Source organism: Bos grunniens, chromosome 8 (assembly GCF_055505025.1).
Source record: "Bos grunniens cultivar Pamir isolate PY7600 chromosome 8, Bosgru_T2T1.0, whole genome shotgun sequence".
In the NCBI taxonomy this organism is placed as follows: domain Eukaryota; kingdom Metazoa; phylum Chordata; class Mammalia; order Artiodactyla; family Bovidae; genus Bos; species Bos grunniens.
Window position 1 is genome coordinate 99,645,297 of NC_141172.1, and position 24,446 is coordinate 99,669,742.

A 24,446-nucleotide genomic window follows, 5' to 3' on the forward strand; every position below is an offset into this window, starting at 1 on the left:
GAACAGTGTTTTGGATAAAAATATCCAAAAGTACATTTGGAAGTGTATTGTGAAATTCATAATGATAATCGAAAACAGACTTAAGGAGAACTATTTAAAGGCATTGCACAATTCTAGTGGGAGAGGTGTAATCAATTTCTTTGATTCCCAAGGGAGAAAATTCCTCATCTAAAACCAAGCAAAAGTTGAAAAGATGAAATTAACTGTGGTTTGAAAAAGTCCTACAAGTGATAGTAAAGACCAGGATACAGTTTTTTCTTTATTGTATGAAATGACTCCCTTCCTGGAAATGTACCAAGCATTTTTTTAAATTGTTCTTTTTGTTGTCAAAATAAAATTTCTCCTTTCAGAAACATCTTAGCAGTTATCAGCTACGATTACTGGAAGGGTGTTTCTTGAAGATATCACATGCTAAGATTAGATTTTCCTTCTGCCAACACAATTTTTTGACTGAAGTAAATGAAAATATCAACCAGTTTGCAATTCATAAAATCTAAAGAAGTCTCCATTCTTTAATTATCAATTCTTTAGATGACTTCAGTTAATAATATTTATTATACAGTAACTTACACTTTATAAAATTCCTTCTCATTAATAATCTAAGATTAATTTTAAAACTCTCCATAAATATTAAGAGCCTCTGTTCTTTGCACAATTCACCTTTAAAGCTTAATGAATTTCTTTAAAGAATATAGTTTCAGGGCAGTTGCATCAGCTCCCTTCAAACTGTGAAGTACACAACTCCAAGAGCACCCATTCATGAAGATGAAAATATACCCGGGAATTGTGGAAATCAAAAGTTTTCATTTTGGCTATATCTAGGTAGGGGGCCCCTGGAAGAAAGTTCTTTATTATTACAATATTATGCTTCTTCTCAACTTTATGGATTCATTCTGAATAAGCAATAATTCCTATAAATAGTGTGCTAGGGTTTTGAACACAGGGACCCACTGCACAAGAAAAGAACCAGCTTCCCCAGGCTAAGTCAATCCTTGTCACAAGTACTAGACAAGGACCTAGGCATACATACGAGGGACTTTCTTATTAAACAGTCAAGATCCTTTCCATTTTCATCAAGGATTAGACGAGGAGGCTATTGACTGCCCTGGATTCTGCACATCTGAATCTGTGTATAATGAATTAGCATCCTGCCAGCCTCTCTGTGATTGGTTAACTCATTTGGCTGGAACACAGGTTATTTGGACAAAATTATGGGCAACTGCGTGGTGCCATAGCAGCAAATGGCACCCTAGCTGCAGGATGCCATGCTGCAAATGTAAACACCTGCTCTGACTAGAAAGGAGATTAGTGATGGATTAGGACACGTCTATACAAAAACAAAAAAGCAAAACGTTCAAAGGCTGTGTGCAAAAGAAGACAGTGAAATAAGAGTCACGTTACGAATATATGTGTACACACATACATACACATATAGACATAATATATACATATCACATATAAACACATATATCACACACAAATATAACCTGGATGAGTACATAACACTTATGCAAAGTATTTTTAGTTGAAAACTCTGTATTCTTAATTGTTTTAAGGTATGAACTGTCTGGGTGAGAAATGTGACATCATTTTGAGTTTTATAAAACTCTGTGTGTAATCACTTTGACGAAAGGTCTCTGGAGATCTTAGAATTATCTTTAATTTTATTTGTTCATCCTAAAATAGTTAATAACTCAGACTTGTATAAAGAAGAAAATAAAATTTACCATAAGCTATACTACTCTGGTTTAAAGTGAAAGTGAAGTCGCTCAGTCGTGTCCGACTCTTTGCGACCCCATGGACTATAACCTATCAGGCTCCTGTATCCATGGGATTTTCCAGGCAAGAGTGCTGGAGTGGATTTCCATTTCCTTCTCCAGGGGATCTTCCCGACCCAGGAATCGAACCTGGGTCTCCCGCATTGCAGCAGACGCTTTACCGTCTGAGCCACCAGGGAAGCTGAACTCTGGTTTCACTATGCTTTAAATGTTTAATATTTAGTTGGATTCCAAGTGTTTTACAATTTACAAGTGTTTTTACAATTAAAAACAACTTTCCTACCCACCTTGTTTCTTTACATTTTTCATCCACTATATTTTTTTCTTAGAAAAATAATACTAACTTTTCATTAGCCTGTTGCTGTTTAGGCACTAAGTCATGTCCAACTCTTTGCAACCCCAAGGACCATAGCCCTCTAGGCTCCTCTGTCCATGGGATTTTCTAGGCAAGAATACTGGAGTAGGTTTCCTTCTCCAGGGGATCCCCCTGATCCAGGGACTGAACCCAAGTATCCTGCATTGCAGGTGGATTCTTGACCATTGAGCCACCTGTGATATCGGTCCTGAGAAACAAGTCAACTGGTCTAGTGTTCAACATAATGCTACCAAAAAACCTGAAAGCCTTAGCATTTATGTCTCAGACTACAACAAAGGGATAATTCTCTTTAAGCTAAATTTCATGATTATCTAGAAAATCACTGATCTTCAGACAGTAAATTCGTACTATACTACTAAGTATTTCATTAGCCTACTGTGCATGGGGTCGCAAAGCATCACACACGACTGAGCAACTAAGCCCAGCAGCAGTACTGTCAAATTACTGCATATTCCCATCAACAAGAATAAAAATACATATTTTATTGTAGTCTCATTACCACTGGGTATTAACAGTTTTTTTAATTACCAATTAATCATTATTTAAATGTGAAGTCCCAAACTTCCCTGGTGGTCCAGCGATTAAGAATCCACCTGCTAATGCAGGGCACCCAGATTTGGTCCAAGAAGGGCAGCTAAGGGCACCATGCCACAGGGCAACTAAACCCATGTGCCACAACTACTGAAGCCCGTGTGCCCTAGAGCCTGTGCTCTGCAACAAGAGAAGACACTGCACTGAAAAGCCTGTGCACCACAGCTAGAGAAAGCCCACAAACAGCAACAGAGACCCAGCACAGTCAAAAATAAACAAATACATACAATTTTTTAAAGTTTAAAAAAATGTGAAGTCCCAAGAATTTTAATGCAACAGACTTTCAACTTAAATTTAGGGCAAATCTCTCTCTGAGATTCAGACATGTGTAGGCCCAACAGAAGTCTGTCTGCTTACAAAAGTTGAGAACCTTCTGGGTGAAAACTTTATCTGTGGTAAGGGTAATATTTAAAATGTTACCAAGATGGCGTGATCGTTGATCAACAAGAGCATACATAAGCTGTAGCATTAAGCAGAGTTCTGGCACGCCCACTAATCTGCTGGGCTTCCCACGTGGCACTAGTCGTAAAGAACCTGCCTGCCGATTCAGGAGCCATAAGACGCATGTTTGATCCCCAGCTTGGGAAGATCCCCTGGAGGAGGGGATGGCAACCCACTCCAGTATCCTTGCCTGGAGAATCCCATGGACAGAGGAGTCTGGTGGGCTACAGTCCACAAGGTCGCAAAGAATTGGACACGACTGAGGAGACTTAGAGTGCGCGCACACACACACTAATCTGTAGATGAGACCTCTCTAGGTGCTGGATTGTGGGACAGATCAATGAGCCTAGAGAAAGGGGTCAGATCAATAAAAGGGCATTTAGGGACTTGGGGGCAACACTATTTTTACCAACGAGCATGTATGTACTTCAACATTTTGACAACTTTTATAACTGTACTCATGCACATGTTATGAATTAGCTTGTCCTAAGGAACAAGATAAATGATACACAGTTGGACCTAGTAACACTTGTCTTAGTAGTCAGAAAGGAAGAAGATTCTGAGTATAGTTTGGTGTTGTCAGACTTGTTTCCCTTTGGGTCAAATAAAGAGTGATGAGGATGAGTAAAGTCACAGGCCATAGTCGCCTTTCATGTTTTCCTTCCTCATCTCCTCTACCTCCTCGATTCAGTAGGACTTTGGGGGTTTGGAAGTACAGATAAATATCAGTTGCTATGCCCACTGCTGCTGTGATAATTTTGGACCTTATTATTTTATGACTTGATTTAGCTGCAACCTCTATAAACACATTTCTTGTTCTACGATATACAGAGTCAGTGATTTCTGTCACAGATACCAAATTAATATTCTTATAACATGCCTCTCAAAATGCCATATTCCTGCTCAAAAATCTTCAAGAGCTTATCGTTGCCAGTTGACGAAAGGCCATCTCTATAGCCTGGAGTTCAAGTCCCAGTACAATTTAGTGCCTCCTTACTGTTCTTGACCTAAATCCCACTTGTTCTATTGATTTAACCTACTTTCCCATCCATACAAGCTAACTTCAATCCCCATCACAAATACTTTTCATTGTCCACAAAAGTATCCCCTTTCTAACTGTGCTAATCCTATTTTTCAAACCCAGTTCATCTTCACAACTAAAAGTAAATATTTTTTGAACAGCCATAGCATTTTATATATCACATATGTGTATTTTGTACATCACATTTTATTTTTATTCCATCTCAACTGCTTAGAACTGGATTAAATGTAACTCTTGGTTCATGGCACACATTCTGACTTCTTTGTAATAATTACAGCCCTACTTTATATGAAGTTCCTTTAAGGGAAGTACTATGCAATAATCAAACCTTCTGAAATACCTAAAAGATATTCAATAAATAGTTAAATGAGTCAATGGACAGATTTAAAAGATTTCCTTCTGTAGTTTCCACAAAACCTGATTCAGAATGACCCGTTCTGCCTGGCATTCTTTCTGATGATCTGCGTGGTCTAATCTACTGCACCTTGAAATACTCCACTCATTTAGTCACCGTTTCCCTTTCAGATTCCCATATTCAAATGTTTGGATTATTTTCTGAATTTTAATCTGCGTGTAAAGAAAATTGCAAGTATTTTACTTTGGCAACTACAATGCTTTCAACATGTTAAATTTCACCATGACACCACCTTTCTCCCTTTCCATTCCTTAAAGGAGGATGTGGTGCAAAAGCCACAAGGGAGAATCCCTGGATGATAATTCTCCTAATTACTACTGGCTATGACACTGTCTGACCTTCTCTGTGTTATGTAACCAATTGGAGAACTGTTTTTTTCTACCACGACACATGGGTGATCAAGTTTACAGCCAAGTAATTGTAAAACTAAAATGTTATGAGTCTCTCTAGGGGTGAAAAGGATATGACAGGTGATGGGATCCCTAGGATAGAAGAGTGAGATAGAGCTTTGCCTGAAGTCTTCAACAGATGATTATAAAGGGCCAAAGTACCATGTTATATAATAAAACATGAGGGAGATGTTATCCAGACTTGAAGCAGGAGTGGGTGGTCAGGTAAGCTTTGTTGGTCAAAGAGATTTCAGAAGTGAGACCAGAACCATGAATAAAAGTGAGGGGATACAGAAACAGGGTGATGGCATTTCAGACAGAGGGATCAACATGTGCAGACTCAAAGGCAAGGGAGGACAAGCTTGAAAACATTCAGAGTTCTCTCTAGCTGGAAGAAAGAGCGGGTGAGGTTAGAAAGGTCAGTGCTAGAACCACTGGGCTGAATAGGTCACTTTCAAAAGCTAGGAATTTATTCTTAAAACAATGAGGAAAATGACAATAAGTTAGGACGTTTGAAAAGATCACCTTGGATGTCTTTTGGAGAATGATTTTGAAAGGCAATAACATTCATCCTCAAACATGGAAAGACTTACTCACCCCCACATATGTCTATACATAAGGATGATTTAAGAACTTAATTATAGTTAACTTTTTTTTTTTGCTTAACTGCTTCACTGTTTTTCTCCATGACTCCCATTTTCCTTTTGGCTATTTTTGGTTTTCTAGAAATAGAAGTTATCACTGGGCATATAATATGAGGAAAACTGACATCACCCATTCTAAAGACATAACATGTAAAGAACAATATCACTGGATTGATACAGCCATCATGGAAAAAAGTGTCAACAGAAAAGAAAGAAATGATGCACATGAAAAGCAGAGGCATCTGTTTCTGGGAGAATGGAGTAGATGTATTTTTCCTTAGTCCTTCTGCTAAAGTACAGCTAAAACCTGTAGATGTTATATATAAAATAAACACGAAATGACACTGATAAGGCAGACCCCCCAAGGACCTCAAGATTCAAAGAACAACATGCTGGTAAGTTCCCTGGGCTTTCTTTTCCCTCACATATCCCCGACTTAGAGCTGAAGAAGCTGGAAACCTCAAAACACCAACAGGGGTGGATATAAAAGCCCCCAAACAACAAAACACACTTCTATCAGCCAAAGGATGAAGAAAGGGGCAGGCTAGCAAAATAGATCACTTTTGGACAATAATCAATCAACCCTATTCTAGCCAAACACTGCAGAAAAACCTGTGGCCCAAGCCGAACCTTACCAGGCAGAAGCCAAGTAGACAGCCTAATTTCCATTTCTGCAAAGATCTAGAAAGGCACCCACACGTCTGCCAGGGTTGGTATGAGAGAAGGCCAAGCAGAGAGATGGGTCTTTCATATCAATGGAGACCAAAGGGGTGAGGATGGTGTCTCACTTCCATTCTCACCCAGAGGTAACAAAGATTCCTCCCCTGCTCCACTGGAGTGGGTCTCAAGAGTAGGCTCAGTGGTATATGAGACCTTGCACAACACCCAAGCAGTAAAGAGGTTCCCTCCTTGCAGTGTCAATGGAGGCCACATGGAGAGCAATCAGCAGGCATCCAGACCCCTTCCGTCCCAGGGGAACCAGTGTAGGCTAGCAAAGAGCATGGACTTCCATCCACATCCAGCAGTAATGAGGATCCCCTCACACACATATGTGTCAGTGTCAGTCAACAGGGCAAATGAGGAACCTGGGTTTCTATATTCACCTGGAGGTGCTCCTCCCTCTTCCCCTGCTGGAGGAACGTTTATAAACACTCACAAAATGACAAAATCAAAGACTCAAGAGAACAGACTCGTGGTTTCAAGAGGTTAAAGTAGGGCAATCAGGGGTAGGAGGGAAGTGTTTGTGGTTCTAAAAGGACATGTTATGGATTCTCATGGTGGTGACGCTGTTCTATAGCTTGACTCTATTAATGTCAATATCCTGGTTGTGATATTAAACTATAGCTTTGCAAGATGATACCATTGGGAAAAATTAGGAAAATGGTAGTAGGTGATTTCTCTGTATTAGTTCTTAAAGCTGCACATGACAATAATATCTCAAACGTGTAATAAAAATTTAAAAAGTGAAAGGCAGAGAAGCAAAAATTTCAGGGTGCATCCAGAAATACCCAAGACACAGAAACTTTACCTCGGAGCCTGCAGTATCTGAGTCACTAAAGAGGTATGACTGATTGCAGGCCAGGGATATTGCTTTATATATGGAACAGAATATGACGAAGAGTATGCATGCCTATTGGAATGACTGGAGAGAGGTATTCCTCCTATAGAAAGTTACTATTTGACCTCTTATGCATCTATCAGTTTCTATAAAACTTTACAGTTGCCCATGAGGGTCACACATTTCTCTTTGAAATTATTCTTAGGAAAAGCATTTTTTTTCTTATTACTATAAATTGGATTTCATGACATTTTTAAAATTTAATGTTTCACTGATATGAGGTCTTTATCTTGCCACCTTACAAGTCTATTGTATTAATTCTAGTGGTTTTCCATGGATTTCTTTGGATTTTCTAGGTTAGCAATAACATCATATGCAAATAGTAAAACAGCTCTTTTTTGTTTTAAATATTGATGGTGAAAAGGAGTAACCATGCCTTATTAACCTTTATGGTTATGCCTTTACATATTTCACATTTCACATATCATGTGTATTTGATTACTTTTTTCTCATAACTTATTCTATAGTTCATGATTTATTTTCCTACAACTGCTTCCATATTTTGACAAAATCTATAAATGTCAAGGTTTTATGAAAAATTTCCTAAACATGAACATATGCTTCCTTGGTGGCTCAGTTGGTAAAGAACCTGCCTGCAATGCAGGAGACCTGAGTATGATCCTTGGATTGGGAAGATCCCCTAGAGAAGGAAATGGCAACCCACTCCAGTATCCTTGCCTGGGAAATCCCATGGACACAGAAGCCTGGAGGGCTACAATCCACAGGGTCACAAAAAGTCACGTACAACTTAGGGATTCAACCGCCACCAACATATGTTACATATAGCAAAAATGGTTTGCTTTGTATTTGTTAACTACTGCTTAAATGGTAAAACTCCACAATATCCTGGAATGTTCTCTTGACTGTGCTATGAATTAAGACACTCCCCAAACTATGAATCATCAATACATGCAAATAGCTTTACACATACAAACAGACATACATATACACAATACCATGGTTTTAGAACTAAATTTGTAAAATAATCTCAGTGTAACTAGATAACATGAAAGGCATAAATGTGTGATTAGCCACTTCCTACTGTTGCACTTGAGCTTCCAGATGGCTGACTTTGATTCTTAGCCAGTGCTTCTAAGGGTCAGTAGACTTGTTCACCTTCATTTCTCTAAAAAAGGAATGGAAAATTCCCAGGAAATTGGGAACCAAGCAGAGTTTCCATATGCTGTGTTCTAGTATCTAAACATGCAATTTACTTTATTTACTCATTCATTCATTTACTCAAAATTTATTAATGCTGACTCCAAGTTCACAGCCATGTAGCAGAGGCGATAAAGTGGGGGACAGAGAGAGAGAGACATAGATATAATCCTCCCCTAAAGGGATTCAGAGAATATCAAAGGAAAAAAACATACCAAAAATGGTGATACTGTGTGGTAAGTGTTAACAGAAAAAAGATACTTATGAGAAGCAAAAAAGTCTAGATCAAAGTGTGCCAGGACAACAAGAAATGAAAGGGAAAGTTTCATAAGAAACGTGAGTTTGTTATGAATCCTGATGGACTGGTAAAACTGAACAGATAGACAAGATGTGGACTATTCTAAGCAAAGGAGGATAAATTTGGAGCCATGAAAGGGCTTTAAGCCTAGGAAGGCTGGAGCATAAGATACTGTAATGTTCATACCCAAGAGATTATTTAAGCCTGGTAGAATCACATGGCTTTCATCTTTTTTATCAAACTTTCAAAAGAGATGAAATGTTTTCTCGGTCTTTCATGAAACCATTAATTCATTTTGTCAATACAGAGCAGGTGTCGCAACCTCAGTAGAGGGTGACATTTGGAACTTGTCACAGCTGTTTGGTGTACTGTAGGCTATTTAGCAGCGTCCCTGGCTGCTAGTCAGTAGGCAACAGTAGTTCTTCCAACTGTGACAATCAACGATGTCTTCAGACAAAGCCAACTGTCCCCAAAGAGCAAAACCTCTCTCTGTTCAGAACCACCACTGGTAAAGCATCATGATTTAAATTAATCAAGGACTTACTATATGCCAAGCACTGTAATATGCTTTTTACACATACTATCTCATTGAATTTTTGTAACAATCCTACTTTATTAACCCCACTTCATAGACTAAGAAACTAAGGTTCACAGAGGTCAAAAAACTTGCCCAGAAAAACTCAGTGAGGAAGTGACAGAACTAGGATTCATCACTAGCATTCATGCCACTAACTGCAATCTGTAACAATTTATTTATAGATTTATGGATTTACAAGGTTGTATAAGGGTTTCTCAAGTGGCACTAATGGTAAAGAACCTGCCTGCCAATGCAGAAGACATAAGAGACACAGGTTCAATCCTGCATCAGGAAGATCCCCTGGAGGAGGGCATGGCAACCCACTCCAGTATTCTTGCCTGGAGAATCTCATGGACAGAGCAGCCCGGCAGGCTACAGTCCAGAGGATCTCAAAGAGTCGGACATGACTGAAGTGACCTAGCACACACGACATAAGGACTCAATCACATATCTCAGTATTGCCAGCATACAGCAAGCTCACTGCGTCCATTATTTCTCTGAGCCTGACTTTTGTCTAGCTTCTGTTTAGTCACTCAGTCATGTCTGACTCTTTGTGACCCCATGGACTGCAGCACGCCAGGCCTCCCTGTCCATTACCAATTCCCAGAGTTCACTCAAACTCATGTCCATCGAGTCAGTGATGCCATCCAACCATCTCATCCTCTGTCATCCACTTCTCCTTCCACCTTCAATCTTTCCCAGCATCAGGGTCTTTTCCAATGAGTCAGTTCTTCACATCAGGTGGCCAAAGTATTGCAGTTTCAGCTTCAGCATCAGTCCTTTTGTCTAGATTGGTCTATCATTTTCAAACTGCTAACTGTGGCTACCATCCAAACATGGCTCATCATCTCATATTTAGTGAGCACCAACTCCATGCAGAGCCCAGGGAACCAAACACAGGAGATGCTAAGCTACAACTGAGAAGCAACGGTTTATGTTAAATGTAGCCTGGAAGGAGCAGCAAAATATTTCTGAATCATTTCTTTGACAGATAAGGACAGTGCAATGAGTGCTATGGAATGACTGTTGGCAATAAAATGGAGCAGAGAGCGCTGGATTCTGGGCTCCCAGAGAGTTGGGTCTGCACGCTAACATCTTCAGAAATGAATCACATTAGGAAAATTTAACATTCTTTCGCATCGTCTCCTGTTCTGCAAATGAGGAACATAAGCAGGCGAAGACTGTGCAAGAGTCTTCGCCTGTGGGTATGGCATGTGGGTATGGCATGAATTCTCTTAGCCAATTTCCAGGACTTCAGCATCCCTATGTACTCTTACCTAAACTGATGTGCCAGAGAAAGCATCTATTGCACCTTGTCACAATTGCCCTTCGTTCCCTTTTCAAAAGCAACATGTACTTTTCACCTCTTCTAAATCTTTTTTATATTGCCCCAAGGCAATAAATCCCCACCACAATTCAACATCTTGTATCTGGAGACCCTTCAGATTAAGGCACAATAAGCAGGTCCTCTAGGAAACATTTTTTTACTTCGTCTTTTTTTAAAAAAGCATTTATTTGTTTGGCTGCACTGGGTTTTAGTGGGGATCTTCGATCTTCCTGGAAGCATCTGGAATCTTCAGTTGCAGCATGTAACCTCTTAGTTGAGGCATGTGGGATCTAGTTCCCTGACCAGTGATCAAACCCGGACCCTCTGCATTGGGCGCGTGGAGTCATAGCCATTGGATCACAACACAAGTCCTAAAGAAACTTTTCTAGTCTTTCACATATTTCAGTTAAGTATCTTTCAGTAACATTTCCTGACACCGGAAATGGGGCATTTTGGTCCATTCCTGGGATTTTTGAATTCATGTATGTTGCAGGGCGGGGAAGTGGAGTACAAGCGCTGTTCATTCGTCATTTTTCCTTTTCAAACCCCTGCTACTGTCAAAGCGTATGTCACTTTTTAAGAAAAATCCCACAAGGGCAAAACAAAGAAGAAAATAACCTGAAATAATGAAGGTGGCAGCAGCTTATTTCATCCAGCTGACAAATTTAGGGCAGTATCTCTGCCTCGTTTGTCAATCATAGAATTCTAAAGTAATATGACTGCCAGTGGAATGTTCATTAGCTTATTTAGCCTTTTTTCTCAGAAAGGAAATCTGATTCGGAGGATAGGTTTGACTTAGAAATATTTTAACAAATAGATATGGTAGATATTTGTTCAGAAATTAAACAAGCTAAATCTATGGATATTAATGCACATTTTAGGGTAAAATTACTTTATCAAAAACTATTCAACGGCAAAAAGTTTATTAAACTTTGTACTATTTTGTTTTTCCCAAAATTGATTATGTTAAGCAAAAACGGTTCCAAATGAAATAGTGACAGACAGTCTTTTAATAAGTCCTGGTAAACTTTCAGTCTTTGGGGGCTTCCCAGAAATTCGAGGAAGTGAATGACTGGAATGATGGGCTAAAAACTCCTTTTGCTGGTGAAAAGTTTTCCAATTTCTTAGTTTCAATAGAATTGAAAAAGGACCTAAGGGAATTGTCAGCTGAGAGATCATTTAGAATCACTTTTTGATAAAAGATAACTCATTTATTTTTGGCATGCCACTCAGGAGGAATTCCTAGAACTAAGTGACATCAATTTAGCCCAACTTTTTCAAGTCCCATCTAAATTTCTGTATGAAGGTTTTCAGCACTGAAAGCTACAAAAATGAAAAACACTGAAATGAATGCTGTAAGGTCTCTTATTCTAACAGTGAATGACAAATCCATGGATCCATGAATTAATGAACAAGCCATCTTATTGGTGAATCTCCAACAGTATCTTATTTTTATATGTAATAAGTATAAAAATGTATAATAATGTTTGACACATTATATACAAATAACAATTGAAAAAATAATCTGTTAGCCATTTTGGTCACAGAACATGTGAAAATTTCAATTGATACCAACAATTTTTGTAGCAGAGAAGTAGACATCTGTGATCAACAAAAGGCTTTAGGACATAAACATACTTTCATTAGAACAGAATTATGTGGTGGAAGTGGAGTAAGAAGATCTAAGAAAACATGAAAAGTTTCTGCACTTAAAAAAAAAAAAAAAAGGTGCTTGCAGACCAATAAATTTTTGGTTACCAAAGAGGGAAGGGTGAGAGAGGGATAAACTGGGGTTTCGATTAACATACGCACACTACTATTAATATATATAAAACCAACAACAACCTACTGTATAGCACAGGGAACTATACTCAGTATTTTCCTCTTTCTTCGGCTGCACTGTTAGGCATGTGGGTCTTAGTTCCCTGACCAGGGTTCAAACCCTTGTGCCCTGTAGAGGAAGCACAGAGTCTTAACCACTGGACTACCAGGAAAGGCCCTACACTTACTATTTTGTAATAACTTAGAAGGGAAAAGCGGGTTTCCCATGTAGCTCAGCTGGTAAAGAATCCGCCTGCAATGCAGGAGATCCTGGTTTGATCCCAGGGTCAGGAAGATCCCCTGGAGAAGGGATAGGCTACACTCCAGTATTCTGGCCTGGAGAATTCCCTGGACTGTATAGTCCATAGGATTGCAAAGAGTTGGACAGGACTGAGCGACTTTCACTTTCATAAGGGAAAAGAACATGAAAAAGAATACGTATATGCATAACTGAATCACTTTTCTGTACACCTAACACAACACTTGTAAATCAACTCAACTTCAATAAAAAAAATTTAAGTGCTTGTTCATAAATGGATACTACTAGAAAGAATCAAATTTGCTCTAGTATTTAGACTTTGGTGGGAATGTTTAACAGTAATACAACAATTTTATTTTGTTTTAAATTTTTATTGGAGTATAATTGCACAATGGTTTTTAAACATCAATACAGTACTATGGAAATGCCATCTTTAAAAACCCTGTTGAAAAGTTTGGATGGCCTCTTAAAAAGCAATGAGGGGCACATGCATTTTCAATCTTTCTTCAGTGTTTATATGAGCAAAAATATTTGAAGATTACTTATTTATCAGGTGTTAATTGTTTTCCCTCTGTCTCCCTTTCACTGCTATAGGAAAGTTACTTATAGTGTGACTGGGGGAAAGAAGAAGGAAGCAAGGAATATTTTACAGTGAGAAGCAGGAATTGTTCATAATCTTTTTTTTTGACAATTTCAGAATATTGGGTATATTTTTATGCATATTTCCAAAGAAAACGACATACTGACTTTGGGAGGTCTCTGCTCAAGACGGCGATGGAGGAGGATCCCCGGGTCATCTCCTCCCACAACACACACAGAATCTGCAGCTATAATACATATGGGACAATTTCCTCTGAAAAAACCTAAAGGCCATCTAAGCAACTACAACACATTGGCCAAGGCTTCCCAGGTGGCACAGTGGTAAAGAATCTGCCTGCCAACGCGGGTGTCATCCCTGATTTGTGAAGATTCCCCAGAGAAAGAAGGTCCGTCTAGTCAAGGTTATGTATGGTTTTTCCAGTAGCCATGTATGGATGTGAGAGTTTGACTATAAAGAAAGCTGAGTGCAGAAGAATTGATGCTTTTGAACTGTGGTGTTGGAGAAGACTCTTGAGAGTCCCTTGGACTGCAAGGAGATCCAACCAGTCCATCCTAAAGGAGATCAGTCCTGAGTGATAATTGGAAGGACTGATGTTGAAGCTGAAACTGCAATACTTTGGCCACCTGATGCAAAGAGCTGACTCATTTGAAAAAGCTGTGATGCTGGGAAAGATTGAAGGCAGGAGAAGGGGACAACAGAGGATGAGATGGTTGGATGGCATTACCGACTCAATGGACAAGAGTTTGGGTAAACTCCGGGAGTTGGTGATGGACAGGGAGGCCTGGCGTGCTGCAGTCCATGGGGTCGCAAAGAGTCGGACACCACTGAGCATGCGCACACACACACATTGAGCCAAGGAGACAAAGCCCCCATAGAAGCAGGCAGGAGGAGCTGGGACAAAACCTCATCATAAACCCCATCCCAGCATGGCCACCCACAAATCAGAGAGAACTCAAAACCTGGAGCTGCTCCCTGAGGAGGGAGGAGTTGAACCCCACAGTGGGCTCCCAACTTGTAACACTTGCATCTGAGAGACAATACCCCGAAACATATAGCTTTGAAATCCAACAGGGCTCAAGTCCAAGAAACCCACAGACTGTAAGGAACTGAGAAATGCCTCTTAATGGGGTCTTTCATGACTCACCTGACACGGGGCTCAACGCAGAGACAGAGGGTCCGGAGGCATCCAGATTTGATACGACTCAAGTTCATTTGCTCATCTTAAAGCGTCTGAGTTTAGACCCACACAGAGGCCTGCTGGCGGGCGGACACCATCTTTTACCCTCATTCTCTTCCTCACGCTGGTTAGTGGATACCATCTTTTTTCTTATTTCCTTCTTTCTCCCAACAGGCACCATCTATATTCTCTCCCTCTGCTATGCTCTAGAGCCACAGTACCTCCAAAAGGGGAGCTTTCAAACATGGCCAGTGCCCCAGTTTTTGTGGCTGCTCAGTAGCAGCTACCCCTAGATTGCTCGGCTCTGGAAGTGGGCGGGACTTATGCTTGTAGGTCCCAAAGGAGAAAGAGCAACCAATGGAGAAAAAGTTCTTAAACCGCTTCCGCCCTCAAGAGACAGGAAGAGGCTTTAGCTCCCGGGAGCACAGACTTTCTCTGTTAATTAAGCTTTCTAGCTGCAGCCCAAAGGGCAGGTTTCTAATTAAATCCACGTGTAAATGCTATTTACAATCCTTTCCAGAGCTCTCCAAGGGGAGGTGCTAACTTCATGCTCTCCCTGGAAAAACCAAAATGCCAGAATCTCCCAGAGGGAGGCTTCACACACGTCTGGTGGCCGGGTTTTGAGGCTGCCTCCCAGGAGATGCTGCTGGATTGCAAGGCTCTGGAGATGGTGGTGGGGATGGGGGTTAACTGCTTTGGAGTCCTCTGGGCCTTATAACAATGGGAGAGACTGTTCAGGCAGGCTAGCACCCCCAGGGCACTGCACAGACTATAGACTGAAACATTGCCCTGACTTTCTATGAAAGAGGCCTATTTGCTTCTTCTGGAGCCTGGGGGGTAGCCTCAGGTTTGCCAAGCACAAGGAGACCTAGAGAGGTGCTCTCAGGGAACCCAGGCAGTTGGATGCCATCTTTATTTGCTCTCTCCTCTCGCCACACCTTGCTGATGGCCTCCTGGAGAGGAGTTTAGAAACTCATCTGGAGCCCCAATTTTTGTGACTACCACTGGGGACACCTCCAGATGGCCTGGCTCTGGCAGCCAGTGAGTCTTCCACTTGTTCCACTTGTAGACTGTATGTATTTGCATACTTTAAAAGCTGCTGCCTGAAGGTATGAATTCCAAACAGCCTGAATCTAGGTGCTGACTGAGATCCCTCCCCATTGGAACACCTGCAGGTTTTGGCACACCCTCAACTAATGGGAGCCATTAAAAATAAAAATGCTGCTGCTAAGTCACTTCAGTCGTGTCCGACTCTGTGCCACCCCATAGATGGCAGCCCACCAGGTTCCCCATCCCTGGGATTCTCCAGGCAAGAATACTGGAGTGGGTTACCATTTCCTTCTCCAATGCATGAAAGTCAAAAGTGAAAGTGAAGTCTCTCAGTCGTGTCTGACCCTCAGCAACCCCATGGACGCAGCTTTCCAGGCTCCTCCGTCCATGGGATTTTTCAGACAAGAGTACTGGAGTCGGATGCCATAAAAATAAAAATAGGCTGTCCTATATAGCTCAGGGAACTCGACTCAGTAATGCTATGCTGCTGCTGCTAAGTCACTTCAGTCATGTCTGATTCTGTGCGACCCCACAGACGGCAGCCCACCAGGTTCCTCTGTCCCTGGGATTCTCCAGGCGAGAATACTGGAGTGGGTTGCCATTTCCTTCTCCAATGCATGCATGCGTACTAAGGCGCTTCAGCCGTGTCTGACTGTGCGACCCCATGGACAGCAGCCCACCAGGCTCCTCTGTCCATGGGATTCTCTAGGCTACAATACTGGAGTGGGTTGCCATTTCCTTCTCCACAATAATGCTCTATGGTGATCTAAATGGGGAAAAAATCCAGAAAAGACGGGATATACGTATGGGTAGAGTTGATTCACTTTACTGCACAGTAGAAACTAACACAATATTGTAAAGCGATTCTACTCCAGTAAATTTTTTTTAATAATAAAGTACAATAAAATAAGCTGCTTGGACAATCACAAAAGTTTAAGAGACAACCAAGAGCTGGGGAGGGTTGAAAGATACAGGTCATCCCCTATATGGGGCCACTTCTTCAAGACTGAGAGAGCTGTCTGTTTTATCTAACACATAGAAAGCAATGTACAGAGACAAGGGAAATGAAACAGAGAAATATGTTCTAATCAAAGGAATAAGACAAAACTTCAGGGAAAAAAAGAAAACACCTTAAATAGATATAATTTGCCTGATAAAGAGTTCAAAGTCACGGTCATAAAGATGCTGACCAAACTCAAAGAAAACTGAGCGAACACAGTGAGAACTTCAACAAGAAATAGAAACTATAGTAAAGTACCAAACAGAAGTCACAGAGCTGCAGAAGACAATGAGTGAACTGAAATACAGTATTCTGACTTTGAAGTTGGGTAGTGTTTCACACCTACAGTCTAATGATACATGTTGTCCTGTTTTAACAATTATGATAGACTGGAAAACGCACCATCAGGACTGAATCCCTACCTCATTCAGTGGCAAACCAAACTAGCCCCGTCCAGGCAGCAGTGACCCATCCTCCTAAGCTGATGAGAGCCACTGTCAACATGCCAGCAATATTCCCTCATAAAAAAGTGAATAGGAATACATTGTACAAATTCCTTACACCTTACAAATCCATTATTAGGCACAGCCGGGGAAGTTTTCTGGGAGAAAAAAATAGCCACGCTCTGCTCAGAGAACAAGATTTCCAAATGTTCTGGTTTCTATTCAAGAATGTCTACAGCTTTCTGTCCTTTCTCTTTCCAAAGAAATGATATAGTAGTTAGACAGGAAAATGAGTGTGTGTGCAGGGTGAGGGTGGGGATTTGTGTGCATATATTTACATGTGTAATAAGATATTTCCATGTAAATATTTCACTGTTTCCATTTCTATTATGTATCCTCCTTTTATGAAAAATAATATAACTGGGGCTTTGGCTCATTATCTGGTCCTTGGCCTTGGCCCCCATCCAGGTATAATTTTCAACCTGCTCACCATTCCAAATTCACTGAAACGGAGCCTTGCCTGCAAAGCAGTGTCCTCAAGATGCCTATTGTCTCCATACTGTCTCTCAAATCCCTTGAGGGGAAATTCACAACAGCTGCAACTGCTTGGATTTACAAGAGGAGTTCATTGGCTATGCACAACTAGCCTTTTAAAATGACTCATCCAGGGAATTAACCATTACCATGCACTGTATTTGATTAATTGTTGACAAAAGTTAACCAAATGTCAATATTTTGCATTCAAGTAAACTGAATACATTCTTAAAAAGTCTTATCACGTGCCTTTGTGCTAAGAATCCCATGCTGCCCAAGGCGGATGTGGACACCAGGCAATTGCCTCAGATTTAGATAATGAGTTCTTTGTTTGCTCAAGATTCTGGTATTAAACTTGGCCTCATACTTACATCTGTTTTCTTGATGGGCATTGAAAGCAGGCAATGGGGATGCACAGTGAACTAGAAAATCACTGCCCATTAAATCACTAGTCTGATGAAGTAGGAACAAGGCAAACAGTTGTGGTGGGAAAGGGGACTTGAAGAAGCAGGAAAAAAGGTCTGAGAGATCAAATCATGTGGTATTTTGGGGGAACTATAACTAGTTCCAGCTTTTAGCTCAAAGGGTAAAGAGAGGTCAAATCATACAACCTTTGTGCTCTGCTAAGGAACTTGTAGCTTATTCCATGAAGTGAAAGTCACTCAGTCATCTCAGACTCTTAGCAACCCCACAGACTATACAGTTCATGGAATTCTCCAGGCTGCAATACTGGAGTGGGTAGCCATTCCCTTCTCCAGGGTATCTTCCCAACCCAGGGATCAAACCCAGGTCTCCCACAATGCAGGTAGATTCTTTACCAGCTGAGCCACCAGGGAAGCCCAGCTTATTCCATAATGAGTAATAATTAAAAAACTGTAAGCAGTGGCAAGATCGGGTTAGTCCTTTCTGTCATTCAGTCTCTTCTTTTCCTGCCTTGTATTAGATTGAACTGCATGAAACTGCTACCTCGTGGGTTGAAAGTAAACAAATATTGATGCTCTCATAAGGGTCAAATTAAATAACAGCACTTTGCAATTATATTTTTAATTGTGTTTATTGGTTAAATGTCTATCTCTGTGGCTAGATGGTAGACTCCAGAGCCGGACAATTTTGGTTCATAAATCAGCTCTTATTAGCTGTGTGACTCTGGATAAGTTACTTAACCTCTCAGACTTCTAGTTTCCTTGTCTCTAAAGTGGAACACTATTCCTGAGAGTTATTTTGAACATTAAGGAGTTAATATATATCAATGCTTGAAATGGTATTTGAGATACAGTAAAGTGAGAGTCAGTCATGGATGACTGACTTTCAATCCCGTGGATGTATAGTCCGTGGGATGCTCCAGGCCAGAATACTGGAGTGGGTAGCCGCTCCCTTCTCCGGGGGATCCTCCCAACTCAAGGATCATACTGAGGTCTCCTGCATTGCAGGCAGATTCTTTACCAGCTAAGCCACCAGGGAAGCCCGAGATATAGCAAGTGCCACTAAAATATTGATATTGGCTATTATTATTATCCTCATCATCAGTTATTACTGCTATCATCAGCATCAGCCTCTTCATCACTTTCAAATGCCTTTGTTGACTGTGAAGAATGAGGAAAGTAAACCTAGAGCTAGAAACTGGAAGCACCTTCTTTTTGTTAGATTCCACAGGTTTTGAGTCTTCTTCCCTTAGCTTAAGTTCAATAACTAATCCTAGAAGGATATTTCCTCAACCTTTTAAACCTGCTCATGTAGTATTAAAATCCCATACCTGAATTTCTGAATTATACAAAATACCTGCAGTAAATGAAAATGAATTATGTCAGTTTTTTTTAAAAAAGACAAAATATCAACAGCCTTTCATAAAGCACTGACTTACAACCAAAAAATAAAAACTTCCTTCGTGGGATGTACTTTCCTCATCTCCCAAGTGAATGTTGAGAAAGACACTTATAGCTAGCTCTAGTATTCTGCTTTTCTACGAATTAACAAATACAGTTTGCCTCAGCATGTAACTTTTCCCCAGTCAAGCCAACAATCTCTACTTCAGTATACAATGGCACATTATCCTGCTGCCTTTTCTCATGCAGGATTCTTGCTTTTCACTGGATACTCATTAGGTCAATATGCTGTCCACCTTTAGAAGCTGCAGTGCTTCTTGATGATACTCACCTGCATGCAGGGATTCTCCTTATCCTCCCGACAGCATGATTTCTCAAGTGAAGGCCACTAGTCACACCCAGAAGAGCAGGATTTACAAAAGAGATGCTGTCCTTTATCTTCCAGTATCTCGTTCTTGAGATTAGCATTTTAGTGTTTATTCATTAGTTTTCTCACAATATTATCTCATAACAGTAACTACCACTGATTGAGAACTGACATGCCAGATACTGTCCTAGGCACTCCAAGTGTATTCTCTCAATTACCCAACCATCTATCTATACATATGTATATACATACCCATATCTGCAGATATACTTAAGTATACATATATATTGGGTTGGCCAAAAAGTTTGTTTGGGTTTTTTATACAATGTTACAGAACAGTCTGAATGGATGTTTTGGCCAACCCACTATGTACATACACACATATATGTATGTATACACACACATGTGAAACTCAAAGTGTTAGCTGCTCAGTCATGTCTGACTCTTCTGTCACCCATGGACTGTAGCCCATCAAGCTCCTCTGTCCATGGAATTCTCCAGGCAAGAGTACTGGCGTGGGTAGCCATTCCCTTCTCCACTGGGATCTTCCCGAGCCAGGGAGACTTTTCATCATCTGAGCCACTGGGTGTATGTATATATACATACATATATGTATATATACACCCAGTGGATCAGATGACAAAGAATACACACACACACATACACACACACACATACACACACATACACACACACACACATACACGCACACACACACACACACATATAAAACTATACGATTACGAAGCCCATTTTACAGAAGGAACAGAGAATTAGAAGGACTTAATCATTCAAAGTGACATAGTTTGTGTCAGAGGCTGAAAGTGAGCCAGTCTTTCTGCATTTTTTAAACACTTTGAGTACAATTCAGTGTTTACGGTTTCTGAAAAGCAATGAATCCAAGAAGCTTTTCAGGAAAAAAATGCAAAATAAGCAGTATGATATTTTGGGAATAGGATTTAGAGAAAAATGTCCTGGGTCCCTTCCTGGGTCCTGCTGATTGCAGGTGGGATATGCCCTCTTGAGCAAAATACTCACCTTTCCCTGAGACCTCAATTTCCTCTTGTAGAATAAAGAGTTTAGAGCAGATAATCTCTAAGGTTTCTTTTGGCTCTAAAGAGATATGATTTGCTCTGGAAAGGCATTGTTTCTACGATGAGGACAAGTGCTCAGAATTCCAACTATTCTGAACAAAAGGTAACATTCTCTCCTGAAGCAAAAAAATAACTATCATCTAGCCACCCTTCAGATCTCGGTTTAGAGAGTAGGATATTAGCCTAACCTTCCCTGGGATCCCTCCTTCATACTGTATCAACACAGCACAGTCTGCGATTACAAATCGCTTTGTGTAGCTAGACTGTAAGTTCCTAGAAAGTAGGCACCATGTCTATCGGCCCACTGAACCCCTGCCTGGTGCCTAGCACAGGGCTTGGCACAGAGAAAGTGCTCAGGAACATCTATCAACTAACTGTATTTTAAAAGGGGCTCACGGCTTCCAGGTTTTCAGTACTGGATGATGTAGAGCCAATATTTCTTTCTGCCTTTCCAAGCGGTAAGAGTCTAGTAATGAGTCTTTCAGGTCATGGGAAGGTTATAATTTATTTTCTTAGCTCGTAGCATGCAGGAGAAACCAGTGATGAGCAGAGCCTACCACAAGTGTGCAAAGCACAACTCAGAGTTCCGATACCACTTTCTCCCATCCCTAAGAAACAAATATCGAAGATGATAACATCAACTTTTATATCAATGAACTGGATCTAGCTGAAATCTTGCACATAAGGAAGGCTTACTAACTGAAGCAAAGGGATGGATAAATGAATCCTTTTGTGCTTGGTGTTCCTGGCTAGAACCAGCAGCCAAAGCGCTTCTGTCCCCTCTGCTGAGGCTGCACTGATGGGCCCACCCACTGCATACATCTTAAAGACAGCTGTGCCTTTCAGCCTGGAATGCACAACTGGTGGCAGCCACAGGGACTTGGGTAACTGGGGGCAGTGGGTTTGTGAACTGCCTCCCTCTCTTCATGCAGCCTGTCCCCTGGGATGCAAGATTACAGTGCCCAGGAATGGTAGGGGCTGGGCACAGCATGGCTGAGGCTGCTGGGCAGCCACTCAGCAGCAGCTTATTGGCAGGGAACAGCTCAGTCTCGGACCACACGGAAACAGACGTGCTGACTACAGCATGCAGCAAAGAAAACGAGAGCTTCTGACTGTGTTTGGTGGGCTTGAAAGGGTGGAGGGAAGGAGGGGGCGTCAGGGAGGCTGCCAAGCTGTGCTGTTCATGGAAGTGTGGGAAGACTCAAGGGGAGGCGTTTTGCCAACTCAGAGGCAGTTGGGCTGACTCTCTACAACCCCCCTTTTCTCCCCGCTTAAATGAGAAATCCTGCTGGGTGGAATGGGAACGGGGCCAAGAAAGGAGTGATTCTGCTGGGCAAGCGTGGATGCTTGCACCCAGGAAGGGTGTCCGCCAGATGGGATCAGGGCCAGTGGGATGGGGGAGGGGAGGAGGAGAAGAAACTGAGGGAAGGGAGATGGGGGCAATGAGAATGAAAGTCAGTATCAGAGATTGGGACCAGCAGATGCCACCACTTATATACAGCAAGGATCAATAAGGTTCTACTGTACAGCACAGGAATCTGTACTCAATGTCCTGTGAGAAACCACAATGGAAAAGAGGATTAAAAAGAGAATGTATACATGTATAACTGAATCACTTTGCTGTACAGCAGAAACGAACAACATTGTAAATCAACTACATTTCAATTTTAAAAAACAAATAACAGCAAGTAGAAAAAGCAAAAAGAAATGTTCCACGAGGAGAAGAAAAGAGAGAAAAACAGATCAGGTCAAAACTGGGAAGTTCAACCCTGGAAGAGCCACATCTCTGTGTTACAGAGCAGACCTACCTACGTTCCAAATGTCAAAATGAAACAACATTCACACGAAACAAGCAGTGAACAGCCGCACCGGACAGTATAAAGTAAGCCTACTGCCCGGAAATTCTCCTGGTGGGTGTTAATTTCCATGGGAATACATTTTTCCCAAGCAGCAAACCACGGAAGAGTTGTTTAAAAAGAAACAAAAAAACCCTCTAAAAACCATGCTGCTTTTTAAGTAAAGTAGAACAAATAAGATGCTGTCACAGAAAAACCACACACTACTTCTAAATAGTCGATATCTCCTAAAATATAATTTAAAACACAAGAATCCTAAGTTGTTTTTCTAACAAAATACTAAAATTACAAAGGTATTATGGTAAGGAAACCTAGAGGTAAAATTACAGATGTCAAAGAAGTGAATTCCATTTTGAAGTGATGTCACTTTTAGAGTTTTTTGATGTTCCTTTGTGGAGACTTATGAGGAGCTAAAAGACCATAAAGTGAATGTTACATTTTTTGGTGACAATCCCACAAGCTCCAGGTGCCCTGAGGACCAGAATCCGACTTGTTTCAATCTCTCACAGAGGATGAAGCATATTTTGACAATTTGGCTATTGACTGATTACAAATAAAAAGCCCCAAACCTTCCCCCTTCCCAGATCTGGATCTAGGCTTCAAGAGGTCCGTGAAGCCTTCCACTTCCTCTTGGAACTCTGTGCCCACCACGTGAACAAGACTGGGGGGCCTCATGGAGTCTGAGAAGCCACATGAACAACACCCTAGACGTCCTGGGCAAGCCTGGGCAAGTCCCCAGGTCCCCAGCTAGCTGATGCGCAAACAGGTGAGAGAACTCAGGTAAGATCAGCAGGGCAGCCAACCCTACTCAGGGTCAACCACAAATTGAGGACCAAACGTGCTGCCCAACTGATTCACTGATTCATGAGCAATATCAAATACTCTTGGGACTTCCCGGGTGGTCCGGTGGTTAAGACTTTGCTTTCCAATGGAGGGGGAGCACGTTCCATCCCTCGTTGGGGAACTAAGATCCCAAGTGCCTCATGGCCAAAAAAACAAAATAAAAACGAAGCAATATTGTAACAAATTCAAGAAAGACTTTAAAAATGGTCCACATTAAAAAAAAAAATCTAAAACCAATACTAAATTCTTTGTGGTTAAGCCATTGAGCGCGGGGCTCCTTTCCTACAGAGCAACAAGGCAACTGATATAGTCGACACAGACCAGACACTCACCTGTGCATTCGTACTGGAGCCCTTTCCCGTAATAGCCCTTCTCGCAGATGCACTCAAACTGACCCGTGTGAGTCCCACATTTGCAGCTTGCCATCTGGTCACAGCAGTCTTTGCCGGCTTCACACAGATAGGAGCAATGGGACATATCCTCTTGAATAAAACTCCCAGAAGGCAGATCTACAAGCACATACGACAGGGAGGTCATAAAAAAAAGGAATGAGCAGTGGAATGTTACATTCTCTCGTTACGAGGAAATATCTTTTCATTTCCGTCAAATTCCCAATCGCTCCCCACTCCCATCCGAATAGCAAAGTGTATGATTTGCACAAGCACAGGCTGGGGATTTGGTGCAGCCGGTTAAGCTCTTTCAGTCTGGGACCTCATCCCCAGTTCTCCAGGCCAGGCAGGGTCAGGCAGAAATTGAGTCATTTCAGCGAGGAATCTCCAGATGCAGCAGGAAGTTATGCAGTCGGTTCTCCAGGTCAGTCTCCTGGCTTCCCCACCAGCATGAGGTCAGGCAGCAGTAACCAGATTTCTAGAGTCCCTGCTCAAATAAACAAATAAAGCTGCAGCCCTGACTGCTGCCTAAGAG

General features: G+C 41.3%; 1 protein-coding gene across 2 annotated transcripts in view; it reads right to left on the minus strand.

Annotated features, from left to right (window-relative positions):
- The window catches only part of SVEP1 (sushi, von Willebrand factor type A, EGF and pentraxin domain containing 1), a 207,086-nt gene that overhangs the window by 143,395 nt on the left and 39,245 nt on the right, over nucleotides 1-24,446 (minus strand). Inside the window, exon 3 of one of the 2 annotated variants that reach the window (XM_086315927.1) lies at nucleotides 23,855-24,031. In XM_086315927.1, the coding sequence (XP_086172053.1) occupies nucleotides 23,855-24,031 (177 nt within the window). Of the gene's footprint in view, nucleotides 1-14,479; nucleotides 14,806-23,854; nucleotides 24,032-24,446 lie in introns of those variants that run through there. The other variant, XM_086315928.1, reaches the window with a different exon arrangement.